Source organism: Schistocerca piceifrons, chromosome X, assembly GCF_021461385.2.
Source record: "Schistocerca piceifrons isolate TAMUIC-IGC-003096 chromosome X, iqSchPice1.1, whole genome shotgun sequence".
Classification (NCBI taxonomy): Eukaryota; Metazoa; Arthropoda; class Insecta; order Orthoptera; family Acrididae; genus Schistocerca; species Schistocerca piceifrons.
In genome coordinates, this window is record NC_060149.1 from 427,659,650 (window position 1) to 427,683,609 (window position 23,960).

Here is a 23,960-nt window from a genome sequence, read left to right on the forward strand (position 1 = left end):
ATTGTTTAACAATGGTGATACTGCTACTAATGCAGTTGCCTTGCTGTGTTCCTTCAGCTGTGCCCATATGGTCTTCCTACTTATACATCTCAGGTTGTCACAGCATGGTTGATTAATGGTACACTTCTCCATGTTCTGCCAAGTTTTTATTTCCATTTTACACACAAAATTTCAATGAGAAACACAGTTCAGCCCTTGAGGAAGACAGATGGACCAGCTGTCAAAATATTGTACATAAAGTGGAAAGAAGAACTCAGCTTAACATCCGGAAGCATATCATTAATTCCTTCTTACAATTTGAAGAAGGATGATTAAATTTTAACATCTCATCCATGATGAGGTCATCAGAGACCAAGCTTATGCTCTGGTGGGGAAAGGATGAGGAGGAAAGTAGGCTCTGTCCTTTCAATAAGAACCATCGTGGCATTCACATTATGTGATTAGGGAAACTATGCAAAACATAAATCAGGTTCACCTGATGAGAATTTGAATGCCACTTCTTCTGAATGAGAATCGAGAGTCTTACCACTGTTACACCTCTTTCAGTTTACACTTCAAGAATTTCTACACTATAAAATACCTAAATTTTTAACATACATTAACATATGCTAAAGAAGAGTACTAATTTAGTGTGTATGAGAGAAAAGGCTTCTATAACATTCTCTTTAGGAAAACTGATGGCGTAAAATGTTCTCTTCACAAATGTCAGTTTATTCCATGAGTTGTTTTATCACTGGCCATAGAAATAAAAAGTATATATTCCTACCCATTTCCCCCTTACTTTATACAAGCTCACTAGATCTTGGGTGGTAGGATTCCTACTTAGATAGCTCCAGTACTATGTACTGTAGAAACTGTATTTCAACACTATCAATGCCATGCACATGATGTCCCAGATTCAAAATATGTCACCATGTAGCACAGCACATGAATGGGTGAGAAATAGACTATTTTATGTTATTTCCATTTGAACATCCCATTCACAGTTGATCCCCACTGGCAGTTGCTTTCCTGTCAGGAATGAAATTACATATTTAATCTAACAATGTTCCATTACATCCATATCAGATGAAATAACACATGAATTTTTCCTTGATTTTATTATTTTAAGAAAGTGAAAAAGAAAAGAAGTGGAAAACCGTGGCATAAATATGAAATTGAAATGATTCCTTGTCTTACTTTAATCTTTCTAAAGTATTTAGACACTAATATGCAAGTTACTTTATCCACTTCTGGAGGATATTCAGCCTGTCACAGTTTGAATTTGAATCAGAGATTAATTAAAAAAAAAAAACAGATGTGACATAATATGCACAGGCAGCTAGAGACATTAAGATTTAAGAATTAATTGTGTAACACATGATGAGCTTACGACTTACAAAAAGAACACAATGTCATGCAACACACTTTATCTAATTTGCATAACAAGCTATCTGCAATGAGAAGAACTTAAGAATGAATTCAATAAACACCAATCATAGATCCTTTCTTCTGTTTGCAATGTTGTCAAACCACACAAAATAGTACAAAGAGTGAAAATTGGAAATGCCTTTTTTCTTCAGAAAAGTATTTAACTGGTTTCCCATAAATAGCCTTCTTTTGTAATGCAAGACAAATGATTTTACTGCATTATGATACCAAAAAAATAATTTAAAAATTAAATAGTAGTATAATCAACGTTTTGACTTACATGACAATGAAAAGTTAAACTCAAAGATTCACTCCAAAATTTCTACAATATCTTGATTGGGTACTTTTGTATACTTCAACATCTTTGGAATATAGAAATTAGAAACTAAATTGTACCTATTTTTCTTCGTCAATATTTCAGTTTAAATGATCATTTACACAAAAAGTATTTACTTCACAAAAGAAGGTAATCAGTATCTGTATGGTATTTACAGACATACATCTTGCAGACAATTTCTTAATCAATTGAGAATTCTAAAAGCAAACTAATTTAATAACAATATTATGAAAAGGATAGTTGCTACTCACCATATAGAGAAAATACTGAGTCGCAGACAGACACAACAAAAAGACTGGCTATGTGTTGAGTAGCAACTGTTCGATTTTAAACTAATTTTATATATATTTTCTACAATAAACTCCTATTTAAGAATGTAATAACCAAAAAATACTGTGGAAGGAAAAATTACTTTTCTACATTATCTAATAAATTTACTTTTCATTCAGTAAGGTGTGGAGCAGACAAAATCTACCCCAGAGAATAATTTATCTTTGAAAAACCAGAATTATGTTTAAAAACAGGTAAAAATTGTTCCTTGTTAGCATCTCTTTCTACATAATTGATTGAATAAATAAATTATAAAATACAACTAATAATACATAAGATGCTGAGTTATTTTGATACTATTTTTCTCATTGAAATAGTTTATTCTTTTTGCACATATTCAAAAAATTTAATTATTAAATGCTTACTTTGGTGGTTTCTCAACTGTTCTATACTGTTTGAATCTCAAGAGCTCCTTCTGAATACCTTCTAGAGAATTTGGAAAATTTCTATCTTCCAGTTCTGTTACTTTCTGTCTTATCCATTCTAGTAAATCTGTAGTGAGTTTCTCATAAAACACTTTTTTCTTATCGGCATCCATCATTTGCCCAACAATCTGTAAGCAATAAAATAATACAAGGTATGATTAATACATGTGTGTCTCTTATCATAATCAGTAAAAAGATTGTCATAAAAATGTGAGCATATATGTACTTTATATAAATGAGTTGGTCAGGTTTGAGACACATCAAGCTGCAAGAACTAAATTTTATAGGTGTCACAAAAATCTTATTATAGCCAAGAGAACAGAAATGTAATTCTTTAATGAACAAAAACTGTACTCCCGATTATATTAAAGGGGGTGGGGGTACGTGCTAATGGCACCTCTTGTGGATGCATATGCTTCATATCAATAATCTGAAAGTATTGCATCTCTGTTAGGAAAACCAAAAAAGGGGAAAACATACAATTTTTAAAAAAAAAAAATGATAGCTTTATCAAGAAGATTAACTAAAACAGTTGCGTTTGGTACCAATACATTCAATCAAATGCTGAATGCTGGTTAGTGACAAATGGAATAGTGAATACTACTCTTGAGCAAGAACTCACATTCGCTATTCGTCTTCCACTCTTCATTTCATTCTTCATTCTTGCAAATGTGTGGTAGTATGATGCTACATAGGTTATGATGGATTTTTCATCTGGCCTTGCCTGGTCCACATCTAAGGAAAAGACAATGATAATGTGGTAAATCTTTGGAACACTCACAATCTACAATAATTTAGTCTTAGTTCATTTTAAGTCACCTTCAGCATCCAGCAGACGTGGAATACCAAGCTCTGTGTTGGCAACATCAAACGCATTGTTAAGGTTGTCTATGTGCTTGTGGGGCTGTAGAGCAGCATAATCAATCAAATCTGGTCTGTGAGCATGAATCAGTGCATTGAAACCAAGCCCACTTCGCCATGAACCTGTAAGTTAAGAATACTGTATATTAGGTACTTATATATGTTTGGCAAGGCATCTGAAAAGAAATATTTGTTTACTGACCAGTGAAGTCTTGAATATTGACACCTGGGTAACCACTAGTCTTCCTTTGACACCAGAGGAGTAGTGCATCTTTTGCAGATTTCTTTTCACTGCTCTCATTTTCTTCATCCTGTCAAAGAAACAACAAAACAAAAATAGGTAAGCAAATTCTAAAAAATGAAATGAGCGTGTGGCATTCTTGGCTGGGAGGCCCCATCCAGGGAAGTTTGGCCGCTGCATGCAAGTCTTATTTCAGTTGATGCCACATTGGGTGACTTACATGCTGGTGATGAGCATGAAATCATGAAGAGGACAACACAACACCCACGAGCGGAGAAAATCTCCAGCCTGGCCAGGAATGGAACCAGGGCCCAGTACATGAGGGGCAAGCATTTAACCAATCAGTTAAGCTGGTGGACAGCAAATTCTAATAACTAAACTATGAAAAAAACCATTTGACTAGTATGCAAGAATAGTTTTACAAGGATGCTATGCAAATGTGGTTTCAAGCTTAACTTCTGGCAAATAAAGGATAAATGCAACACATCTAATCCTCATTCATTAACATTACCAGCTTAAATGTGACTAATTACAAACATAAGAAATATAATATTAAATCTAACATACCACATCTATTTCAATTTCTTGAATCTGGAAACGAAGAATAATTGTCCAGATCAGGCCAAGAATGAGTCTGGGATTTCCATCGACAATATCTTCTGCTCCAATACTTTCTAAACGAACCTAAAACAAAACAAAAAATTAAAAAGAGGAATGTTTTGAGTCTAGAAACTTCATACATAACAATTTTTCTCTCCAGGTTGTGCCATATGCTGCACAGTTAGAACTGTTTATAACAAAATAAATAAATAATATATCAGAATTCATGGATACTGGTTTAGACAAATAATAAGGGGTCACAGGAAGTTGTCATTTGGGTAATAAATGTCACTGAAATTGCCTTCAGTCTTTTTGTGGGCGAATTGTAAAATGCACACGTCAGCTCCTAATTCAAATGTTTTCATATTAAAATTAGATCAGGAAAGTGATGAAAAGCTTCACATACTATTAAATTAACATGTCACTTGTTTACTTCACCACAGAGTTACAAATTATTTACTTATTTAATAATAATTTGAATTTGTTAACTCTTGGTACTGTTTAGAAATACAACCACACCACATGTATCTTAACATTAAATACTGAAACTGGCAGCAATATCTAATTGCTGGTAAATGTAGCCTTCTGTGGATATTGTCATTATTGCTTTGTTTGTTATCTATCTGGCACTAAAATGGTTACAACACTTTCACTATCCTTTTATATTAATTATCTACAATATTTTCCCAACTATATACTTCTCTAATGCTAGTTACACCATTCCACCAGATTAGTTGTTGAATTAACTACACTTTTCTTATTCTGTTTCTTTTTTTTCAATCTTTTAAACTTCATCTTTAAATGACCTGGTGGAAGTGTGATACAACGGGGTTCGGAGACCAAACTGCGAGGTCATTGGTCTCATCGGATTAGGGAAGGATGGGGAAGGAAGTCGGCCGCGCCCTTTTCAAAGGAACCATCTCGGCATTTGCCTGAAGAGATTTAGAGAAATCACAGAAAACCTAAATCAGGATGGCCGGATGCGGGATTGAACCGTCGTCCTCCTGAATGCAAGTCCAGTGTGCTACCCTGAGATACAATGAACAGTAGTTCATACTTGAAAATAGTAGAACTCACACTACTATTGGGAGCATGTAAGATTATTATTATTATTTTACATAAAAGAAAACCTTAACAGTTATAACCATAGCCATTCAGTTCATAATCATAATACTCATCAAGCATTAGAGAGAGAAATACCTACAACTCAATCTTTTTTTTTTTTAATTATATAAAAATAAAGCTTTTCAACACATTATCTATGCAGGCACATGCTGACTCTCTTAAGGTCTTTAAAAATAAGGCCCAAAATTGTCTGAAAGAAAAAAACTTTTTACACTCTTTTAAAGAGTTTGAAATATCTTCTAAAGTAGACCTGATTTACTAAATAACTGACAACACTGTTTGTTTGTACCTTCTTTCTATGTTTGTTTGTCCCCTCTGGTATCTCGTCTTCTGTGTATAATGAATATGCAAAGTAACTAAATAACGTTCAGCTTATATTTTACCACTAACCACACTGGGAAATTTTTGTGTATGCCATCTGTATCATTATAATGTGAAATGTAGTAAGTAATTTAATAATTTCTTAATTATGGGGCTTGCAGCATATATTATGTCACAGTAAGAAATTATGCAGACAACTGGAAGATAGTATGGCGCTTGATATTTTACTTTTGGATACAAGCTAATTTCAACTTTACTGCATTCATCAGTATGTCTGCAAATAATCACACACATTTATTTATTTTACATAATATATAAATTATAGCATTTTTTTTTACATTTTTGATGTGCTCATGTCCTGATGTTGTAGATGTACATATATCAACCCTGAGTAAACCATTATTGCTGTCTGTAGCTCTTGGATTATTTTCAGCAACATTTTAAAATTGTTCGATAATTTGCTGTTGCGTGTATATTATAACATATTTTTTATTATCTGACAGTTGCTGAAATTAAAGTTTGACAGCTAGTTATTTACTCAAAGATATTTATACAACATGTATGGGATAGAGTATCTCCACTGTAAGTAATATTTTATGTCAAGCAGTTACTGTGGGACTGAATGTTAATTACAATCATGAAAATGATTTAAAAAACTAAGTATCATGTCATTCATTATCCAGAAAGTAAACAGAATTGCCCATTACAGGATCATCAAAGAATGTATTGCCAACTTATCCCATCATTACATAGAATTGTTACAGGATAAGTACAGTGAGGGGTTTTCAGATGATGATGATGATGATGTCCTACAAGAATCAGTGTCCTGTGGTTTTAGATCCCAAACAGTTTGCTCATTTCTGCGATAAGAACATCCAGGGCATTCGTGGAGAAGAGACAGGATTAAAATGTAATGTACAGTTCAATCCTGTTTTCATACACACATGAGGAAGTTCATGACATTAACCTTCTTAATTTCTCTGGCACAACCGCTGCGTAATCTGTAAACCTGATGCAAGCCTTACAAGTTAGTCATATTTGTTTTTCTGTACATAGTTTTTTGCACTGACTTGCGTCAGGAGATATTTATGTACATTTTATACATCTATATAACAGTGGGATGACAAAATATTATGCGCAGAGCTCCTTCAACATTCCAGTAACGTTCCTCAAAAGATTTTCAGTTTATTTCAGAACGTGGGGGGGAAAAAGGACAAGCGCGGCTCGTTTGTTTTGAAGGACACAGCAAGCGGGAAGCGTTGTTCTGCGGTCAAGGTCACATCTGATCACTCCCAAACGCCCGCCTAAAACGGTACTGACGACAGCATGCAGGAGCCACGCTTTTCAGCTCGTGTTAGTCCTCATCAATTAGTTTTTGTTTATAGAGGGTAAGTCACGGCTGTTGTAAAATGCATCGATTACGTGCTTCGGAATATTGCGCATGCAGTTCATATGACTGTTTAAACACACTATTAATGCGTAATGTAGTTTAACATGCAACTGCGTCATTGGAAAATTCGCGCAATGAATTTTAGTTACCAAATACATTAATTCCTTCTTCAAAAAACATACTTTACGCAGTCGTCATTTTCTCATCAGATTTCCGACAGCGTACGATCAACAACGGCGTGAAAATCCGCTGTGACGTATAAAGGCTCATCCCTGTTAACCGTCATCACTAGACATTAAAACTCTAAGCTAGCATTGTGGACCACTTTGCCATTAATGTGCTATCTGGGGTACAGTGAATTTTTTTTTTCCTCGTAAGTACGTACCGTATTGCCTAACAGAACGCGAAAACGTCGAAAACATTGTGGGCACGGCATGTGAGTTTCTCTGTTCTCGTATATGGATACAGTTAGTATGTGCCCTTAGTTACTTGCTCGGGTCATCGTTGGTGGAAAGTGTTTCTTCCATAGTCATGCCTAACAAATTATGATCTTAAGGCTCTCGGGATAGCTACGAATAATATGAACCGCAAATCCAATCCTCGCAGAGATCCACCAAAAGGCACATGGCAAAACGAATGTTTTCCTACGTGCAGAGGAAAAAATAATGTATAATCGTGATAGCTGAGTTGCCTAAGCACTGGAACTCGGATTCGCGAGGCAGGCTGTAGCAGTGTTTGCAACTACGCTAGAGAAAGAGACTCGGCGAGGGTCTACTTTCAGCGACATATTATCCACGTTGGTTGCGAAACCACAGTAGCTCTGGCAGAGCCCCGTTATTGCAAATGGGTTCACGCAAATTCATTTTTTTTTAAACATACAAAAATACTTTTTTGGCCTGCCCCAGCTCGTAAACCATCTACCAATTTATTTCTAGTGTTAACTGTATTATGATTACCAACCTTTATCGTCTTTTTGCCAGTTATAAATAACTAGTGATATCCTTGTGCCAGCTGTATTGTCGAGACCCATTAACCCGCTCTAACATTTCACTGGCCTTGGGTAACGTTTTTATTTCTATCATCATTTCTGTTTGTGATTTTTTTTAGTGTAAATGATAAAATTCTAACCCTGTGGCTAAATTTTTTCCGAATCCGTTGTTACCGTTAGATCACTCGCAGATTATAAACTGTGCACGTAGGAGTAGTCTTCTTTCCAGCAGTCAATCTTGTCTAACAGAGATGTTAAAAAAAAAAAATGGTTCAAATGGCTCTGAACACTATGGGACTCAACTGCTGAGGTCATTAGTCCCCTAGAGCTTAGAACTAGTTAAACCTAACTAACCTAAGGACATCACAAACATCCATGCCTGAGGCAGGATTCGAACCTGCGACCGTAGCGGTCTTGCGGTTCCAGACTGCAGCGCCTTGAATCGCACGGCCACTGCGGCCGGCAGAGATGTTCACTTTGCTGCACATGGAATGCGGATTTAATAGTTGACCTTAAAGGAGCAGTAAATGGCAGTAAATTCGTGAAAACGAACTTTCATTTATCAAAATAGACGTAGTTCAATTCAACTATTTTCATTAAGACAGCACAGTAACAGAGCTTCCTACATTAAAAGAAATCCCTAAAAGGCGTTTCGAGGAACGTCCCACTGACGCTACTCTTCGTCAGAAATGTTCCAATCACCGAACTCAACCTTTGCATTGAATAAAACGTGCAGGATGTGGCGTCGGAACCGGATCTCCACCTTTACGCGCAGGCAGTCCCTGCGAGCACGCCAACAAGAGCGACGCAAAGCTGCAGCTAGCTGCGACCTCTTTCGGTAGTCACAGTTCTAGCGTTGGTTCGGTCTGTCAGTAACATGTCTTCGGTTAACTTCAATGAGAAAGAAGTGCTTGCGGAAGCTAGAGACGGAAGCGAGTGCCCCTCCGGCAAACGCGGTTAACCTGGTACATATACTTGTTAGAGCACATAACCAAGTGCGGAGTATGAATGCAAAATACAGGTTCTATAAAGTGTACTCGCTGAACTCATCACGTCTAGCTGACATGAAAGTCCAACCTGATGGCAATACTATAATTTTTCTTCGTCAGGAAAGCAAGTAACTATCGAAGGCATGGCGGGAAACTGCGTATTGTTTAATGGAGTCTCTGCGACTAGAATCACGTCAGCGTCAGCAAATATATGGCGCACAGCCTCTTTGTTTTCACCACGATGTAAAATAATATTGCGTATACTTCCCTGTAGTCTGTCGGTACCAAGTATCTGCTTCTTCGTATTGGTGAATACGTATCCTATGTATCTGTTCAAATTATTAACGTGCAGTCCAATTTTCACAAAATTTTCGGTGGCGAAACTATAATAGTTATCCTGGATATATAACTCGCAATTCCCCAGAGTGCGCACTTGATAACGAGAGACCACAGAGATAGATTTATGATTTGAAATCGCGATGAAAATACAGTATGTGCACGGCGTAAAATGTTTCTCCAGAAGCATTTGATCGTGGTATACATCAATCTATAGTTAGGGGGAGGGAGGGAGGGGGGGGGGGGAGAGAGAGAGAGAGAGAGAGAGAGAGAGAGAGAGATGCTGGGATGTTATGTACGGCGTTAACTCACCTTCGTGTGCAAGAAGGCGAGAGATTTGTTGACGTTCTCCACTTTGTGCACGCGCATTTTGCCGTTGTTGGGTTTGCCGAGCTTCTCACCGGAGATTATTTCCAGCAACTTCAGCAGCTTCTTCCCATCCGCCAAATCGGTAAATAGATCGTCCACTTCCATTCTTGCCTGTCACAAAATAAACACAATCACACATCTGCTATTATAAAAAAATAAAATATAAAGTCACGTGCGTTTACAAGTGAGACACAATTGGTTGCTACGAATTAAGGTACTAGGAAATCACAAATAAAATTTTACGTGTGGTGGAGGTACTCTTCCAACGTAAAGCCGTAGATAATCCAGAAATCTCTAAGTATGCTGAGTCATCTACGTAAAATTTAAGTCCCTGATTGCGAATCTTTTATCAGTAACAGCTGAATCTCTTCTCACTTCACAACAGGTTGACTTCAAACCTGGCATCAATAAACTCTCAACTTATACAATAAACTGAGGGTTGTTTACAAGAACATACCACAGGAACAGTTTTTGTGTAGATAGCTACAGTGTATTATATAGCCCTCTTGAAAGAACTATAGAAAACGACAGTATTCCTGATACTAAAACTTCAAGAGGCTAGTTTGAAAAGCGTGTCTGCACTGACGCTATCTGAAGGCTAGCGCTTTTTTACTTAAAGCAGCTGATGTCGCTAAACGGTAGCATTAACCTATGGTACGCCCGTACACTGGAACTTGTGACGAGATAGGCAAGACAAAGCGATCAGGATGGGGTATTACATTGTATACCGTCTCACTCGCAAGGATAAGAGAGAACCTTGTAATAGCTGCAAATATTTTGTTGATTCTGAAGAGCAGCGCAGAATATGACTACATCAAAACACTGTGTTGCAACTTCCTAGCAGATTAAATCTACAATCCAGACCGAGACTCGAACCCGAAACCTTGCCATCCGCGGCAAGGCTCTTCCAGACTGAATTATCCGGGCACGACTCACGATCTCCCTCATTGCTTCACTTCTGCTAATACCTCTACCTCTCTCCTACTTTCAAAACTCAACCCAAGTCCTTCTGCAACGTTTCGGAACTAGTACTACCGGCAGAAAGGATATGGAGAGGAACAGGTTATTCACAGCTTAACCCTGTGTGTCAACATAAAGAATTAATTTTAAAATTTTTCGCAAAATTTATCTTTATTACCTTAATGAGCAACGAATAGAAGGTGAAATTGATACAAAGTCGACAATCAGTTGTTTTAAATTTGTGATTTCACTCTAGAATCACGGACAAAGTTTTCAACCACCCGTCATTTCATGAGATATATTTGAAAGCCATTTCGCATTATTCCTTGACACAATCCCACAGCTCGAAACTGCTGTGAACTCATAATGCCTAAACAAATTCTAGTCCTAAAGAACAAGCAAAACTGGGCCTAAAATTTAATAAATTTATATCAAAAGTACATACAGTTCCAGTGGTTTCATTTCGAAAGCACTAATAACAGCAGTCCTCCACACCCAAATTTACATTACAATAACTTTACACATACATGTTTTAACGATCATTAAATTTTTTTAAAAAATCACATGTCACAATCTCCTACAATCAAGTAGCATCATCTCCGCGCCGACTGTTGCACTGGACGCTATGAGTGGCTGCTTCAGTTCACTATATACGTTCACTACATACGTAGAAGTACCTCATTGTACCACTAGATGCATCTCTCTCGCAGTATCATCGGTGGTTTCACACGAAAGGCACTGGTACTTAAAAAATAATTAATAAAATGGTAGTTTCAGGCGGAAACCACCGGTATTCAAAAGGTTAAGGAATTGTTTCCACAATGAATCTCACTTTGCAGCGGAGTGCACGCTGTTTTGAAACTTCCTAGCAGATAAAAACCGTGTGTCGATGCGGGACTCTAACCTAGAAGCTGTCTTCCGTGAACGCACGACACACCACTCGCCCCCACAATTTCACTTCTGCCAGTACCTCTTACCTACTTTCAAACTTCACAAGCAGGGTTATGGGTATTCTTACGGAAGTGTTGGGGCGTAGAGCCATACATCACTCCAACAGAAATCTTGCGATACATAATAGCCGCCTCGTGACCACTACGGTCGCAGGTCCGAATCCTGCCTCGGGCATGGATGTGTGTGATGTCCTTAGGTTAGTTAGGTTTAGGTAGTTCTAAGTTCTAGGGGACTGATGACCTAAGAAGTTAAGTCCCATAGTGCTCAGAGCCATTTGAACCATAACAGCCGCGCCGCCACGGTGTCAAGGCGGGTAGCTTGACAGAAGGTAGACCTACCATAACGCAGTTCAAGAAAAGCTCTCCATGTAACATGACAATATGATGTGGCCTATCTACCTAGACTGTAATGGCGCAGCTTGCTTTTTGTCAGTCAGCCAGTTCACCACTCATGACAGTAATTGATTATCTACCGATGCTGACTTTTATACCAGCGCACTGCACTGTTGAATGTCGTTTACTTTCAGGTGAGGAAACAAGCAAAATATCAAATTTACAGTTCGTAGCACGTGAAGTATCTCAGTTTTCCATGAGAACATGAGCCAAGAACGTCAATTTAAAACATATAAATGCCAACACCACTAGACGCATGGAAACGAGAGTGTGTTTATGCTTTGCGAAACTGCCGCTTGACTTAGGGCGTGAAAGCGAAGACGTAAAGTGCCTGCCGGAAAATTTGGTTGAGAGCACCTCGATGATGTTAATGAGTTCCCAGCAATATCCTGTCCTTGTTTATGGGAAGCCATGACAAAGTTAAGGACTTCACTGTGTATGCACGCATTATTATTCTGTTGCACATACAAATGTCAGATTTCAGGAAGATGTAAAATACATGTTCTGAAACCCTGTCACATATGAGTTTGTTAGCCTGATATCTGACAGTATACACACAGAGAACGAGTGTTAATCACACCTAACTCCTTTCCTTCACGAGTTTCAGCTGAACCACGGAGCAACAGAAACAATTAACAACATTCAACAGAGTTTTGGATCTGACACAGTAAACGAATGAACCTTATAGCTGTGTAATGGTGCACAGGTGTTTTTCATACAATTATAAACTGATTAACGATGTTAAGTCCTGCGGACATGAGTGAAATTGAGCCCGAACAAGAAGAGGTCTAAACGGGCCATCATCATGAAGTAGCACGGCTCAAAGTTACACATGTCCCACTAAGAGAGGGACTAACATTATTGAGTGTGTAACCAACTTCTAACACCGCAAAAACCCAGTTTTGCGTCTTTCATCGACGAAAGAGATACGCATACAGAGCGATCCAAGTCACATTTAAAGGAGCAATGTACGTACTCAAACAACTTGGGTATTATCCTGGGCAAGGCTCTGACACATACGCAGCAATGTGCCGACACCAGGAAAGCCAGTGACACTAATAGTTGTCCGCTCAAACTCGGATGCTCAACTACAAGTGGTAAAAGCAACAGGTTTGGCAATTTGCTACTCTTGCTATGAATAAGCGTTTCGCAGATGGTACAAATCCGCTAACGCTAACCAAGTTTACGTCACATACGACAAAACATACAGAGTCATCACCAGCTGCCTCAAACTTCCTCCCACATAGTATTTACCACCTGGCTGGAATAGCTCCATCGACAATTCCACGGGAGACAACTGCCCACCAATAGAGAGCGAAACAGTCCACTTGTGAACAACACCCACTATACGGCTACCCTAAGGTTAAAACAAAGAAATAGCTTCCGCAAAGTAACCGTGGACTACGAACATCAAACTCAGTGGAATGGCGTCAACTTCAAAATGATCATTACTGGCTGGAACTATCAGAGTAACTAGCGGCTGCCATCTCAAAACGGACGAAGTCTGGAAATCCTTCAACATACCACGAACAGGAATATAAAGTTCAAAGCAGAGCTCCTAAATCTGGGATATCCAGTACCACCTAAATTCCACAACTGTGACATCCAGGCAGCCTAACACATGTGTTCCTGCCCTGATTGCTCCACTCAAGTGCAGCATCGAGCACATCTTGACCAACAATTCATAATGCAATAGACGTAATCTGCTTCTGGCCTAAAAAGCTATATCACTTGTAAAAATTGCAACAACTTGAAGGAATGAATTCAATTCAGGGCGATTGGAACACTGTTCCGACATTTAATCATTAAGACTGCAGAGAGATAGCAAGATAGCATACATGTCGGCTCAAAAGCAGATTACCGTCAAACGAAGTCACAATACGAAAGCAAATGCCAGTAATTCTCATCGACGACAAACAGCGCAACATTAGCGTTCAGATGACGTGCACCAGTTAGTGCTGGTGATAGCTATAACCTCCCTCATATTTTAGACTTTAAGCTACCCTAATTCAGACAGAACCAGCCATTACAATAAATACGTGCTATCGACTTCGCTTTATTCATGAAATCGGCTTGTGATTACCAACGATGCAAAATGATCGGACTCGGGAAAATGATCTTGTCACACTGTGACATTTTTGTTGGTGCAGTGTCAATGCCGCTAAAACAGTTGGAAGAGGGTAATATGCAACAATGAGCGAGTACTGGATCGTACAGTGAGGCCACAGCAGACAGTAAGTAACCACCATCTAGCGCGCATCGCCGTGTGGGATAGCACAGATCGTCCGGCCCCAGTGGAGGCTCAAAGTGCACACCTGTTGGCGTCTACGGGTCCACGCTGTCTACTGATTTCGTTTTTGTGACATATACGCCATGGGGTCGATTTCCAGTGTCCAGAAACAACAAGCGGCTCACACTACAATGGGCATTTGAACGTCGAAACTGGCACCAGGTACTGAGTGGCACTTTCTAACAAGTACCGCAGTGATGGCACCATCTACTTCCGCGACGACCGCAATCTTGCAGGCAGCATGTTTTAGCCGTGTAACTGAGAATCTCAAATATAGCAGTTTGGAGTACTCACGTGTAAAACATGTAAACCATATTTATTAATGACTATCTGAATACAAATCGATGCATCACGCTGGTTTAAGAGCTCGAGATACCAGCCCACGTTCAGGCAACTCTGCATGCCCTGTTTCTACTATAGAACACTGCCCAGCTACATGAGGCGGCTTTTATAAGGACACAACGTGCCTCGCTGATTTACATGTCCGCACGTTCTCCCGACTTATCTGGGACATAACTGGTCGGCAACTTGTTCTTCACCGTTCCCAATGACCACTGCTGATGTTCTGTGAACTGCTGTACAAACAGGGTGGAAATGGGTTCCTCAGGAACATATCCTACTATGATTCTATGTCTCAGCGTTTAGACGCAATGGTTGAACCACGTAGTGTTCACCACATATTGCATTTTTGAAATCAAAGATCACGTACCGTAATGCCAGTCATTTCTATATTGACGTGTACCTAATCTGTGATTTGAAATTCATTTAAATCATATATTGTCCTTGATATAATTTTCAAGAACCTTAGTATTCTCAAGGAAAGATTTCTGTGCCGTGTGCGAATGAACATACTTTACAGCAGTAGTGCATTTCTGTAATTGAGGTGTATCATTTATACCGATGCGCCGAAACATTATGACCACCGACCACAGCGCGTCACGTGACGCGGTAAGCAAAATACGAGGGGCGTTCAATATACAATGCAACACTTTTTTTCTGAAAGCAGGTTGATTTTATTCAGGATCCCAATACACCGTATTATGTACCTCTCCTTGACTATAAAACCCTGTTTTTCAACATAATATCCGTTTAATGGGATGGACTTACGCCACCTTACCGGAAGGCCTGTATGCTTGCATGGTATCACTCTACTAGTCGACGTCGCAGCCGTCTTGGTGCATCAATACCCTCCCCGTCACTCGCGTACTGCTTCCTGCAAAGTGCATCCTTAATTGGGTCAAACAGATTAAGTCGGAAAGTGCGAGATCCGGGCTCCAGGGTGGATGAGGGAGAACAGTCCAATGGTTTAGTGAGCTGCTTCGCGTGCGTCAGCACTACCAACAGAGACCCCTAGTTTGCAGCGAGATAGTTGTGATCCGTCAATCACCTCGACTCGAGTGAGTGTGTCCGCGCGTTCCAACACTGCAGGAGTTGTAGTTGTGTACGGCCGGCCGGCACGCGGCAAATCGGACAGGTTTGCGGGACCTGTGTTCGTGATGACGGGCCTCGCCCAACGACTCGCCCTGCTTTTGTTCATTGCCAGGTCTCCGCAGACATTCTGCAAGCGTCTATGAATATCTGCAATGCTCTGGTTTTCCGCCAAAAGAAACTCAGTGACAGCTCTCTGGTTGGAATGCACCTCTGTTTCAGACGGCATCTTCAAGGCTACGTATAGCGTCGCCACCTATCTGAACTTCATGAAACTAGAGGGGCTGAAGTGGGAATATTCAACCATGTCCCGCAACAAATTCCGCATTTTTTTCAACCGAAATTGGCCAAGAAAAAAATGTGTTGCATAACTTATTGAACGCCCCTCGCGTTTAAGCGGAGCAGAGACGAATTTAGAACCGTTCTAGGGACGATATGGGCCGGAAATTGGGAAATCCACCAACATACGCGACTTTGACAACGGGTAGACTGCTATGGCCCGGAATATCTCACAACCGGCGAAGCTGGTGGGCTAGTCGTGTGCTCTCGAGCTTCTACTGAAAGTGGTTTGAAGGGCGGTGAAACCACGACTAGGCGACAAAATGTTGTACGTACTCGCCTTATCACACAAAGTGGAGGTCGGAGGCTTGCCTGCTCTGTAGTGCAAGATAGACAGCGATCTTGGAGAAAGGCTGCTCGAAACATGCATGACGCGGACGGAGGTCGATGGGGATAGTATTGCTTGACGGAGGTCGATGGGGGTAGTATTGCTTACGGAGACATTTATATGGGCTTCCATGGGACTTCGGGTAGTAACCTATAGCATCAGGACAACTGTGGACGACATGAACTTTACTGCAGGCCAGCTGCATCCCTTCATGTCTTTCCTGAAGCCGATGTCATCTCCCAGTAGGATAATTGTCCGCGTCACACGGCTGGAATCGTGCTACAGTGGTTTGAGGAGCGTGATAGAGAACTCTTGTTGAGGTTCAAAAAATGGTTCAAATGGCTCTGAGCACTATACGACTTAACTTCTGAGGTCATCAGTCGCCTAGAACTTAGAACTAATTAAACCTAAGGACATCACACACATCCATGCCACAGGTAGGATTCGAACCTGCGACCGTAGCGGTCGCTCGGCTCCAGACCGTACCGCCTAGAACCGCAAGGCCACTCCGGCCGGCCTTTTGTTCATGTATTGACCACCAGATTCGTCTGCTCATAATCCAGTGGACCACATCAGGGACGCTATTGGGCGTCAGCTCCGCGCGCACGAACCAACGGTCCGCAATTTACGGGATTTGCGTCACCTGTGCGTAGACATCTGGTACCAAGCACCTCAGAAAACCTACCAAGGACTTGTCTAATCCAGGACCGTAGCTGTACTGCATTCCAAAGGTGGACCAGCACTCTATTAAGCAGGTATTCATAATGTTTTGGCTCATTAGTTCAGCGTCTGAATGTTAAATAAAATAGGAGTGTGCGAGCAGCAAATGGGGCATATGGACCGGCTACAAACGCGAAGTCGCATTACCAGCAACAGCCACAATCCCAGTTACCGAGAAGTTCAACTTGCTTAGCATTTTTACGTTCACAAATGCAGGCGCATTTGGCAGAAACGTTTGTGATGAAAAATAGGAAAAATTAATTTCCATACAGTTCTTCCTCTTCTGTACTTCGCGTCATTCCAAGCACGAAATAAAGAACGTCCAAGCGAGCCTGGCTCCATATTTCCCCATTTCTAATAATGATGTTGATTTTTTGTGGTAACTAATGCACGAATTTTCAAGGGACCTTTTGAAATTTAACTTGATTAACTTGGATTCCTAAAATATGATCCCAGTTCCGCGTGTAAGATAAATTCAGTGATGATTATTATTTTCAACAAACCGAATATTGCCGCGCGGCGTAGCCGAGCTGTCTGAGACGCCTTGTCACGGTACGTGCGTCGGATGTTAGACTCCTCAATCGGTCACGGGTGTGTGTGTTGTCCCTCGCGTAATTTAATTTAAGTTAGATTAAGTAGTGTGTAGGCTTAGGAACCGATGACCTCAGCAGTTTGGTCCCATAAAAACTTACAAAAAAATAAATAAATTTATGTGTACAGCAGGAAGTTATTAATCACCAACAATTAAGAATTATTGGGGCTGACGTTTTTCCACAACGATTTCTGAATTGATGTTGACAGGTATAGTGCGTTACCAAATGTGTAAGATCCTAATATCTTACATAAGTGTACACGGTAGCCGTAAACAAAGTGTTATCCATTGTTATTACTTTCTACAGAATGTCCCAAGTTGCGGTCAGCGGGTCTCGGAACGCAAAATTACATCCTTAGCCGATTTAATAACACTGTGGAAATATTAATGAGAATTGCCTAACCGAGAAATGAATTCTTATTACGTCTAATTAAGTCCATCGCCTCAACCGCTGAGTAATTCGTTCTGTTTCTTGTGTATTCTGTCACCGCCTTCCAGCCACACACACGCGTCACTGTGCAGAAAAAGACGTTCTACTCATAAGGTCCGCACGTCACTGCCAAGCTCACAGAAGGCTATCTGCTGTGCGAGAACCTTAAAAGTGTTTCCTTCTTTGTTCGTGCTGCTCAGTTCTGCCATATCTGTCAGTCACTGCAAATTTAGTAGTAAGTCTAAAGGCGGCGAAGCACGATACAACACCAGGTGAATGAATATCACAGCGTTTTCAGTGTTGCAGCAAAAGGAGCTAAAAGACTTTATAGTTTAATACAAAAGGGGCATCTGATATTAAGAAACAAACAACTGTCTGTACATAAATTTCAACAACATGACAACTGTACATATAATAGCAGAAACGTATGCCTACTTATGTATCTCTGTATCAATGAAATGCATGTCAGTTATACGTACTGTATGATGTTCAACTTTATGTGCATTTAGAAAGCAAACAATAATGTGGGTACGTTACGACGACATCTAGGGTAACACGATAGGATATGATACCCGTCCTATGTCATAGTACACAGGTTGTTTATGCTACTGTTGTCAAATCTTAGGCAGAGACAGTTCTTAATCACGTCTGACGTAACTGTTATATATTGTAAACATGGAACCACTTTCTTGGAACTGAGAGTCAAAAAGAGTCTACATAACCCGTGTTTTGTTACTTCTATGATGCGAATTATATACATCTGACACTTACTCACATACGTAAAATGCTGCATGTGGACAGTTGGTATATGAGGGTAAAATATATACGATGTGCATAAAATCGCAAAATAAGACAGCAAATCATGTCCAAATCTGACGAGATAGAGAGAGGCTCGAAACTTAACTTATTCGATGAAAACACTGTTGAAATTTTGTGTATACATCTCACTCCGAAACTCTATTTTTTCGTTCAGTATGTTGTCCGCACTCTTCGTCATATGGGTGTATATTTTAATTTTTCGATAATGTTTAATAATCTGCCTTTTTCTGATTTGTAAACTGAGACAAACAGAAACTGGTGAATTAGGTGACCTCACTGAATTAGTTCCATCTCAGAGCCATTTTACCTTCAATGGCCACATATACGAAAAAAAGGAGGCCTAGCTATAGGGAACTGCCTTTCAGGAACACTCCGAAATATATTTTTTGATCATATCGAGAACGATTTTTTTAAATTACCATGAAATGACTAAAAACGTCACATACTATCGCCGTTATGTAGATGATACACTAGTCTAGTTTGATGGCACCATTGGCGAAGCTAATAGATGTTACCAAAAATTTAATCAGTTAATATCATCTTCACCATTAAACACGAAGAGAAAGGGAGTATCAATTTTTTGGACAGAAAGTTAAAAGAGAAGGAGATACCAATCTTTTCAACATATTCCAGAAACCCATTACAGCTCACTGCATAATTCATAGCAGTTCTTATCATCCACGGTCCCGTAAAGAGGCATATTTCTGCTCAGCGATTGACAAGTTAATCAAATACCCTTTAAACAGGCGAATATTAATGCTGAATTACACTAGGTGATCAAAAGTATCCGGACATCTGGTTGAAAATGACCTACAAGTTCGTAGCGCCCTCCATCGGTAATGCTGGAATTCAATATGGTGTTGGCCCACCCTAAACCTTGATGACAGCTTCCACTCCTGCAGGCGTACATTCAATCAGGTGCTGGAAGGTTTCTTGGGGAATGGAAGCCCATTCTTCACGGAGTACTGCACTGAGGAGAGGTCTCGATGTCGGTCGGTGAGGCCTGGCACGAAGTCGGCATTCTAAAACACCCCAAAGGTGTTCTATAGGATTCAGGTCAGGACTCTGTGCAGGCCAGTCCATTACAGGGATGTTATTGTCGTGTAACCACTCCGCCACAGGCCGTGCATTATGAACAGATGCTCGATCGTGTAGAAAATTGCAATCACCATCCCCGAATTGCTCTACACACTGGGAAGCAAGAAGGTGCTTAAAACATCAATGTAGGCCTGTGCTGTGATAGTGCCACGCAAAACAACAAGGGGTGCAAGCTCCCTCCACGAAAAACACGACCACACCATAACACTACCGCCTCCGAATTTTTCTGTTGGCACTACACACGCCGGCAGATGTTCACTGGGCATTTGCCATAACCACACCTGCCATCGGATCGCCACATTGTGTACCGTGATTCGTCACTTCTCACAACGTTTTCCACTGTTCAATCGTCCAATGTTTACGCTCCTTAAACCAAGCGAGGCGTTGCTTGGCATTTACCGGCGTGTTGTGCGGCTTATCAGCAGCCGCTCGACCATGAAGTCCAAGTTTTCTCACCTCCCACCTAACTGCCATAGCACTTTAGCAGTGGGTCCTGATGCAGTTTGGAATTCCTGTGTGAGGGTATGGACAGATGTCTGCCTATTACACATTACGACCCTCTTCAACTGTCGGCGGTCTCCGTAAGTCAACAGACGAGGTCGGTCTGTACCCTTTTGTGCTGTACGTGTCCCTTCACGTTTCCATTTCACTACCACATCGGAAACAGTGGACCTACGCATGTTCAGGAGTGTGGAAATCTCGCGTACAGACGTATGACACAAGAGACACCCAATCACCTGACTACGTACGAAGTCCGCGATTTCCGCAGTGTGCCCCATTCTGCTCTCTCACGATGTCTAATGACTCTTCAGGCCGCTAATATGGAGTTCTTGGTAGTAGGTTGCAGCACAATGCACCTAATATGAAAAACGTATGTTTTCGGGGGTGTCCGGATACTTTTGATCACGTAGTGCACATACACTGGAAAAGGTAGCATCTAACAAAAAAAACAGAAGTAACGCACTAACAATGACCGTCATATTATGTAAGACAAAAAGCAAGCAAGTATATGAGTATAAGTTTATAACCTTACCATAGTAGGGTCACATTTCCGACGAAATCAGTCGTTTGTTTTGAAAGACAAGGATGTAACTTGGATTCAGGACAGAGAACAATGTAAGATCACATCATTTTATACACATTACAGCCAAGAGGCAAAAAATATAGCATTCCGGGTGCATGTAAAATAACAGGTAGTGAATGTGATAAATTTTATGGTGGTCGAAGGGGGAGAAACTCCAAAACTAGATTTAGAGAACATATTAATGTTACTAAAGCCAATCCCTCAGCATTCGTGCTCATTAAGGGGAATACAAGCATTCTGTTAATGACCATGAAAAAATCATAACCATTCTCCATTAATCAGAAAAAGGCAGATTATCAGACATTCCAGAATAAACTGAAATATACCCATACGACGAACCATCCAGACAACATACTTTATAAACAGACTGTACTTCGGAATCAGATGTATATACAAAATTTCAACAAGTTTTAACCGAATAAGTTTGGTTTGGAGTCTCTCCATATCCTGCATGTAAAATTGTCTAATTTGACATGATGCGTTGGATTATTTTGTAATTTTATACCTTCTGTATATTTTACTCTTATATACCAATTGTCCAACCATGGTATTTTACACTATCTGACCGTTATGTCAGACGTCATCAAGAATTACCACTGCCAAAGAGTTAACAGCAGTAACATACACGACAACATGTGTACTATAAGATAGGACTGATCTCATATTTTATCACATTAACATATACATGTTTGTAATTAGATTCTAGGTACCCTCATGGCTGAACATTATAAATAATGTGTAACTGACGTGCGTGTCATTGATAGATGGATATCTTATGTTAGCAGACTTATGTTTCTCCTATTATATATACAGTCGCCATGTTGTGGAAATCGATGTACCTGCAGTTGTCAGTTCCTCTGTATCCGATGCCACTGACGAGGGGTTGTACACCCAAATACCAGTCTGGCTAATAAACATTGAAAGTGCACCTCACAGTGTTCAGAAGATGCCCTTTAATAAAAATCTAAAAGCTGCGGAGCACCAAGTATTCAAGATTTTTAATATATGTCTACAATAAAAAAATGGTTCAAATGGCTCTGAGCACTATGGGACTTAACATCTGAGGTCATCAGTCCCCTAGAACTTAGAACTACTTAGACCAAACTAACCTAAGGGCATCACACACATCCATGCCCGAGGCAGGATTCGAACCTGCGACCGTAGCGGTCTCGCAGTTCCAGACTGAAGCGCCTAGAACCGCTCGGCCACCAGAGGGCCGGCTCTACAATATTTTTTCTGATTTCAGGATGGTTAGGCCCAGTTAGAATGGGATATGTGAAATCTGAGTCTGCTGCTTGGTAACGTTAACATGTTAACCGCCTCACCCAAGTGATGGATGTGTCACCGCCACGCCGGGCTACGACGTAAGCTTCCGCTGTGGCCGCCGGCGGGCACACGGCGTCTGGCGTTAAGGGCGCCACAAGCGAGGCACGGATCGTTGCGATACCGCCTGCCATCGGTCGCTTGCCTCGACCTAACCACACACGCGTGATATATCAAGCAATTTCAGCCAGTACTGCTAACGCCTCTGTGTCGCGAAGTTCTGCTATGGAAAAATGAACTATGTTTAGTAGCAGTTGCAGTGTCGATCTCCGTACCCCCATGAATATTTTGCAAAAAAACAAATTTTAAAAATAGGGATTGGAATTTATTAAACTTGTTTTGAAACGGTTTTCTTGGCAACTGTGTGTTGCTTTAGAGAATATGTTAATTTTTTCACCGACGCTAACTGGCTTTTGTGCATCATTATTAGTCTTCAATCCCTTTTTCACTCATTAGTCTTCTAGTTTAGCTGCGAGTACTTTTACAGTTCGCTTTGGCGTCTCTATGTGTCTACAGAAATGTTGTCAATAGCAGCACTGCTGATTACTCTAACTCTTGTTTTAAACTGTATGAGGGAGATTTAGATTATATGAAATGGCAAGTGACTTCAGTCTATCTGTTTAATAAGATTTGCCCAGAACATTTAAAGCAAGATGTCCACGTAACATTAAGTCATTCTTTTAAGAGGGTTAAAACTTTTATTATGTAACTGTTTCATAAATAGCTCAAAATCATACACAAACCCCAGTGTATCGTGACTGTTACTATGAATTTCCTATCAGCTCTACATCTACGGCACATGCTTCAAAATTCTAATCAATGCAAAATCGGAAGGTAAGTTTTGTATCACTTTTTAATATAAACTCCGGCCTCAATTTCACTTCCAGAGCGGTTCGTGTTTCCTGACTAACCATAAATTCTGAGGTAAGTTTCTTACCGCGCGCAAAGCGAAACGAAAGATAACTACAAAACCACGCTTAATAACTAGACAAAGTCGGACACACATTGCCACACATTGCTCCTTATCAGCCAGGTCGCCATATTGTACGTGCGATGCAACAGACTGCTTGGGATTTATGTGCGATCAGCGAGCGATCGTTGCGATTTGCCAACACACGTGCGATATACGAAGCGATTGATCGCCCATGCCTGGCCTCGCGCTAGTCAACGTGATAAATACTGTGTTGCTCCAACCCACACATTCTGATGTGCTTGAATTCCCATTGACACGCAACTTCCCTTGCTGAAAATTCTTCTTGCCGTTGAGTAACAACGCGCGCGCTCGGTCTAAGCTTAACGTTATCCTTCCAGACATGTTTACAGACAGGACAGTCTACGCAAACCGCATTCTTCCTTCCACGAATGGAGATATTGCGCTCTATTGAACTGCATTGAGAATTCCTGTTTTCTTTTGCACAGTTGGCTGTAAGTATCGATTTCTAATATTCTAATTAGTATTGAGAGAGAAGTTTCTGATTCTTTAA

The 23,960-nt window shown here is 40.3% G+C and overlaps 1 protein-coding gene across 1 annotated transcript in view; it reads right to left on the reverse strand.

Annotated features, from left to right (window-relative positions):
• The window catches only part of LOC124722947 (spectrin beta chain, non-erythrocytic 2), a 315,201-nt gene that overhangs the window by 211,023 nt on the left and 80,218 nt on the right, over positions 1-23,960 (reverse strand). The window contains exons 3-8 of the mRNA XM_047248111.1: positions 9,666-9,833; positions 4,172-4,288; positions 3,566-3,674; positions 3,322-3,486; positions 3,125-3,237; positions 2,443-2,630 (exon numbers count right to left, since the gene is read on the reverse strand). Coding sequence (XP_047104067.1) covers positions 2,443-2,630; positions 3,125-3,237; positions 3,322-3,486; positions 3,566-3,674; positions 4,172-4,288; positions 9,666-9,833 — 860 coding nt within the window. The remainder of the gene's footprint in view (positions 1-2,442; positions 2,631-3,124; positions 3,238-3,321; positions 3,487-3,565; positions 3,675-4,171; positions 4,289-9,665; positions 9,834-23,960) is intronic.